Genomic DNA, 6,655 nt, shown 5'->3' with positions numbered 1-6,655 from the left:
AAAAGTATAATATGTGTTATGTTACAAAGTGTATATGATTTTATGATGGTTATAATGTTATTGTTTTCATATGTTATTTTCATGAATCTCACTGAGGTAAGTGGACAGTAGAGGTTTTTATTATTAATAAATGAGTTTGTTATAAATTATGCTCAATTTGTCATTTTTGTTTTCTACAACTTTTACTTCTGTGGCAATGAGATAGTGTGATGTCTTTACTCGGCTAGTGTAACTTATTCCTTACTTAATCATTTCAGATCAGGAAGACGTGGTTTTCGAGCCCATTCCGCAGGAAGATGGCGAGTTAGATGCCTAAAGATTTTATAGTTCTATTTATAATTTTTATTTTGAGTATTTCCTTTAATTAGCTTATTCTTTCACACGTTGAATACGTTTATGGTTATAGTGTAATTGATGTAAATCATAATTTTTATTTCGCTTTCGCACTTAGAATTTTTAATACATACATTTTTATTTTTATTTCCGGAGCTGTTACAGAAATTGATCGTTCTCATACCCCGTTCAGTATGAGCGCCAAAAATATCAATTCTCAATACCCCGTCTAGTATGAGAGTAAAACGGGTTGTCCCCATACCCTGTCCGGTATGAGCACTAAAAATATTAATTTTCGATACTCCGTCCAGTATGAGATGGCGTTCACGGTAGGGTTCCCTATGTTCCCAGTCTGTCAAAATTTTCACCCATTTTTTCTAAAATTATTTTCAATTTTATATTCCAACTATTTTTTTTATAATTTAATATTAAATAAAAATATATAAATAATATATATTTTTTAATTTTAAAATTAATGTCGGACCAAATTTTAGGACGAGGTATTACATAAGTAAATTAACAATGTTTGATTTATTATAATCAAAAACTTAATTCATTAGTGTATTGACAGAAATATAATAGCTAAATAAATATAATTTTAATATAACGAGACCAAAAATTATAATATTTAGTTTAATATAACACAAAAATCTAATCTATTAATATATTAATAATATTGTGGTAATTAAATTAGATTATAATGCATATTATGAGTTACCGGATTTAATATATAGTATTTGTTAATAAGACCATAAATTTAATTTATTAGTATATTAATAAAATTATAATGACTAAATGAGTTTAAATCTCATAAATTTATTATATTTACGAGTAAAAATGATATTTTATAATGAATAGATTTCATTAATTTGAATCATTAGAACGAAGTAAAAATTTAACATAATATTTTTTCTTGAAAGAAAACAAGTTTACACACAGGCATATATATATATATATATACACATATATAGATATTTTAATGGTAAAAATATATTTGATAATTGTTTTAGATACTAAAAAATTTTAAATTAAATCATTGGGTTTAATTTAATTAAGATTTTTTTTTTTTATAAAAAAAAAAGAACAGTAAGGAGTAGGCCTGTAATTGGTGTAAAGACAAAATGAGAAAGAGATGTGCAAACAATGCCAGCAAAAGACGGCAATAAAAACCTCTGTCTCTCTCTCTCTCGCCGGCTGCTTAATTCCATTTCCTCATTTTCGCCAGCCCATCATCATCCTCTTCCCAAATACTCCTTTAAATCCCTCTTCTTTGGATGACTCAGTCATCTCTTCCATTTTCATTTTTTTTTTCCTTTTCAAATAATTTTTTAATTCACAAAACTTAGCAACCTCTCTCTCTCTCTCTCTCTTCGTATTCCTCTTCGTTCGATTTGTTCTGTTGTTTGATGGCGAAATTATCGCAGCAGAAAAACAATGCACAGAATGGTGCTGGAAACAGTACGACTGGAAATAATACTGGAGTTACCAAAGTGAAACGTACGCGGAGAAGTGTCCCTAGGGATTCTCCGCCTCAACGTAGCTCGATTTACAGAGGTGTCACCAGGTGATCCTTAGTTTCTCCTTTCATTTCTGCAATATTCTCAAAATCGTCTAGCGTAATTTTCTTCTCTTCCTCTCCTCATCCTCCTCCTCCTCTTCTTCTTCTTCTTCTTCTTCCTCTTCTTCAGGCATCGATGGACAGGACGATACGAAGCTCATTTGTGGGACAAGAATTGCTGGAACGAATCGCAGAACAAGAAAGGCAGACAAGGTTCCTTCATTAACTATCTCAACGAATTACTCGGTTTTTATAATTAATCAACCTTTGCTTAGTTTCCTTACGATTTCGTTTTGGTTTTCTCTTCCTCATTGCTGGAATTCCTACTCAAAAACACAGTCTATCTCGGTACGTGCTTCTCAGATCATACTAATTATCCTTCCAAACGAATAAACTATCAAATTAATCTCTCTTTTTGTTTAATTAATTTTTCAGGCGCTTATGATGATGAAGAAGCTGCTGCTCACGCTTACGACTTGGCAGCACTCAAGTACTGGGGAGAAGATACTATTCTTAATTTTCCGGTAATTAGTGTTCGTTCTTCTTAACTTAAACGATTAAACTTGTTTGATTAAGGTAAAAACTCATATTAGATTGAATTTTGCCAGTTATCCACATACCAAAAGCAACTCAAGGAAATGGAAGGTCAGTCCAGAGAAGAATATATTGGATCGTTAAGAAGGTGAGAGAAGGTTCAAACTGATTTATTTATTATAATTTAAATTATATAATTCTAATTAAAAATTAAAAAAAAAAAAGTTTTAATATTCTAATTTTAATTCGAGTTATTTTATTAATCCAGAAAAAGCAGCGGTTTCTCCCGCGGGGTTTCGAAATACAGAGGCGTTGCACGGTATATGTTTTTTTATATTCGTATTTACATTAACTTAATTAATTAATTAATTTACTTACTTACTATTCTTAAGTATGATTATTAATTTATTTAAATTGCAATACGCAGACATCACCACAACGGGAGATGGGAAGCTCGAATTGGCAGAGTGTTTGGCAACAAATACCTTTATCTCGGCACATACGGTAACTATTTATTTAACTTTAAAAAGAAAATTAGTCTCACTTTTGAATAATTATTATGAAATTTACAAATTCCATAAATATAATTATTTATCATAAAATTTACTATAAAATACTTTTATTTATTTTTTTCAAGTTATTTTCACTATTTTTTTTTTTTAAAATATAATCTAATATATAATAAGAGTCAAAACTTTAATCTATACTTTTTATAAAGATTAGTAAGTACCGTTTAACCTAAATAGTGTATTAGTCACTTTTACTCCTAGAATGTCTACATACAAGTGTGTGTATGCATACATGTATTTATTTATTTATATAGTTTCTCCTACAAGTATTTTCTTCTTTTTCCCTCCCAACTTTAATCATATTAATTATTCCAAAAAAAAAAATTAAGTACCAAATCGTTTTCTTAAAAAAAAAGAAAGAACTTTAATGATATTGGTGCATGAAACCAGAATTATTATTAATAGCTATAAAGTATACATATACATATATATATATATATATTTTTAAGTATAATAATAGGGTGACTGTAATTTCAGACGCTAATATACAAATCTTTAAAATATTTATAAAAAATAAATTAATTCTGTATTTATTTATTTTCATTAACTACCCACTTCTTTATAAATCAATTACTGAAAATGACATTTTAGGTTGTGTCATAAATCACGTAATTAATTTCTGTCCCGTGGCACCCCGGAGTCCGTAATCTACTAACAAACGACAAACGGGTGATTGAATTTCATGTTATTTGATCAAAGAATCCACTCACGTATGCATCGGTTTATGTCAAATTCATTAATTTGGTTGAGTTTAATTTAATTTAATTTCTTGAATAATTTAATATATGGTTAGCCAAACATATGCACGTTGCCTCGTTAGTTTGTATTTATGTATGTGTATATATATATATATATATATATGTATATATGGGTTTGAAAATTGGGACATGGGAAGTTGTCAGTTGAGCAACCCCCGGCCTAGAGTGTGAAAATTCTGACCAGAATCACACAATTTATTTAGTTAGTTGGGGTAGTCCACCAATTTAATCTAACCATTTCTATAAATAAATACGTATCTACACAGAGTCTAAAGCTAACTACTAATCAGAATTTCTAACTCCTCAAGTTTTTCTTCTTATAAATTTTTTAAGTTGACTTACAAGTTTGTTAAATGGGCTTTTTTTTTTTTACTAAATATAGTGGTTTTATGGTAATTTGCTTATATTAGTTGAATATAAGTGTAATTACAAAAGTTCAATTTTTTTAAAGTAGTAATTATAATTGTCTACTTATTACGTAATTAATTATTGCAGCAACGCAAGAAGAAGCAGCTACGGCATATGATATGGCTGCTATAGAATATCGAGGATTGAATGCGGTGACCAATTTTGACTTAAGCCGTTACATAAAATGGCTTAAACCTAGTCCGGACGACAAACAATCAAGTAATACTCACTACCCCGATACAAATTCTATTTCAAATACACCGCCAAACCCTAATCCCGAAGTTAAATTAAGCAACTTCTTTCACAAGCAATCAACAAACAGTCCAGATAATAAGACAACTAGTGTTACTAGTGAACACCAATATCAAGCTTTATTAACCCAACATCGCCAACCAACAACCGCTACTTCGGCCCTGGGACTGTTGCTTCAATCTTCCAAATTCAAAGAGATGATGGAAATGACATCAGCAGCCGATTATCCATTAAGCTCGTTAGAGTCCGATGAATGCAGTCAACAATCTCGACAGTGCAGTTTTCCTGATGATATACGAACTTATTTCGATTCAACTAGCTACGGAGAAGGGGAAGACATTATTTTTGGCGAGCTCAACACGCTCGTGCCGACCATGTTTCAAAGCGATTTCGATGCATAGGAATTTAATACATGTTATGCAACGTAGCCGATTAATTAAGTTAATTAATTGAATTAATTAATAACTTTATTTTGTTATTAAGCCTTTTTGTTCATACTCAATGGGACCTTAACGGGTTTCTTTCGAGCTTAATGATTAATTTGGAAGGGGATGAAGGACACATTTGATCGTCCCAACATAGTTAATTATTTCTTTTATTTGTAAATTGAGACAACAATAAATAAATTGTTAAAATATGTTTTAGATAATGTATTTTCTCTTTACTTTTTTATTTTTTCAATGTAAGAATTTTGTGTTCGATCATCATAATTTTAGTAATACAAGACATTGCAATATATTATCCTCTTGATTTATGCATGTACAACTGTATAGTTTGAGAACCCTTATTAGAAAAATTAGTCTGTAAGACATGCCGAATTTTGGAGAGCATTCGATGGTTTTAACTCATTTAAAATGTCGAGTTTTGCAATATCATTCTGAAAATGAATAATTCTCTGATGCTGTAGTTACTTACTAAAGAGAATTACGGTGTTAATGTGCATGTCATCCTTATCTGTACGATTAAACACTTGTTATTGGAGGATTGACAGATCCGTATTCAATATGTCTATCACGAAAAAAATAAATGTACTGACCAATTGGTAAATATTAATTTTTTTTTCTATAAATGGGTCTCCATTTACATGCTCAAGTACCAGATGATCTTCAATAACTCTTCATTGATGATATCATGAGCGTCTCTTAGTTTAAGATGTGCATGACGACTTTTTAGTTTTTATTTTTTATTATAATAAAAAAGTCATAAATATTTAAATTATAGTAATTGTCAAACATGTATAACTCATCATTGATGATATCATAAGCGTCTCTTAGTTTAAAATGTGACAACTTATTAGTTTTTGTTTTTTATTATAATAAAAAAATTAAAATTATTTAATTTGTCGTGATTGTAAAACATGTATAATAAGTTAGTTAATTATTAATATTTAATAAATTACAATTTTCTTAATTATACATTGCTAAAATCATCAATATAGACAGTAAACCTCTTTACTAGTGTTTATTTGTTCTCATAGGTGTATTTATGATTTCACATGCGACTGAAAAATATTTGAGAGTAGAGATTATTATTTACTATTTCTATATAAAAAAACCGCCCGATTCATATTTAGAGAGGAAAAATAAGTGGAATCGGGAGAGAAATAAATAGTATGTACCAAAAGCTGGCAAATGCATTACAAAATAGGAGCTTGGGTTGTTGGGTTAAATAGTAAACCTCCTTACTAGTATTTATTTGTTCTTATAAGTGTATTTATTATTCTAACTGCAATTCGAAAACCTTTAAGAGTAGAGATTACTATCCACTATTTCTATCTAAAACACATTCGATTCATATTTAGAGAGAGAAAATAAGTGGATTAGGAAGAAAAAGAATGGGTGTGTACCAAAATATGACAAAGGTGTCTTAAAATAGGGGTTTGGGTTGTTGGGTTAGATAGTAAACCTCTTTACTAGTATTTGTTTGTTCTTATAAGTATATTTATTATTTCAGTTACGATTGAAAAATATATGAGTAAAAATTACTACCTATTATTTCTATCTAATAAAACCACCCGATTCATATTTAGAGAGAGAAAATAAGTGGAGTAGGGAGAAAAAGAAAGATCATGTACCAAAAGCTGTCAAAGGTTTTACAAAATAGGGGCTTCAGTTTTTTGGTTATTCAGTAAACCTCCTTACTAGTATTTATTTGTTATTATAATTGTATTTATTATTCCAACTGCGATTAAAAAACTTTTGAGAGTATAAATTACTGTTTACTATTTCTATCTAAAAGAACCA

General features: G+C 29.3%; 1 protein-coding gene across 2 annotated transcripts; it reads left to right on the top strand.

Annotated features, from left to right (window-relative positions):
* Positions 1-1,534: 1,534 nt before the first annotated feature.
* On the top strand, positions 1,535-5,061 carry LOC110806714 (AP2-like ethylene-responsive transcription factor At1g16060). 2 transcript variants are annotated; one of them, XM_022031632.2, is made up of 8 exons: positions 1,535-1,897; positions 2,022-2,104; positions 2,231-2,239; positions 2,327-2,415; positions 2,500-2,573; positions 2,694-2,744; positions 2,853-2,929; positions 4,248-5,061. In XM_022031632.2, exons 1-8 carry the CDS (start codon positions 1,740-1,742, stop codon positions 4,811-4,813), a joined length of 1,107 nt encoding a protein of 368 aa, XP_021887324.2. In that variant the 5' UTR covers positions 1,535-1,739; the 3' UTR covers positions 4,814-5,061. The 2 variants fall into 2 exon arrangements, with proteins under 2 accessions (XP_021887324.2, XP_088064008.1); XM_088207882.1 differs by lacking the exon at positions 2,231-2,239 and having other exon boundaries at positions 1,600-1,897.
* The last annotated feature ends 1,594 nt before the right edge of the window (positions 5,062-6,655 follow it).

Source organism: Carica papaya, chromosome 7, assembly GCF_054855325.1.
Source record: "Carica papaya isolate Zhongbai chromosome 7, ASM5485532v1, whole genome shotgun sequence".
Taxonomy (NCBI): domain Eukaryota; kingdom Viridiplantae; phylum Streptophyta; class Magnoliopsida; order Brassicales; family Caricaceae; genus Carica; species Carica papaya.
This window is presented reverse-complemented; position numbering and strand designations above follow the sequence as displayed.

Excerpts from the sequence above, each read along its gene's own strand:
- LOC110806714 (XM_022031632.2), top strand. The coding sequence starts at position 1,740 with ATGGCGAAATTATCGCAGCAGAAAAACAATGCACAGAATGGTGCTGGA. Across the intron at positions 1,898-2,021 it reads ATTTACAGAGGTGTCACCAG|GCATCGATGGACAGGACGAT; the intron begins GTGATCCTTAGT and ends CCTCTTCTTCAG. Across the intron at positions 2,745-2,852 it reads AAATACAGAGGCGTTGCACG|ACATCACCACAACGGGAGAT; the intron begins GTATATGTTTTT and ends TGCAATACGCAG.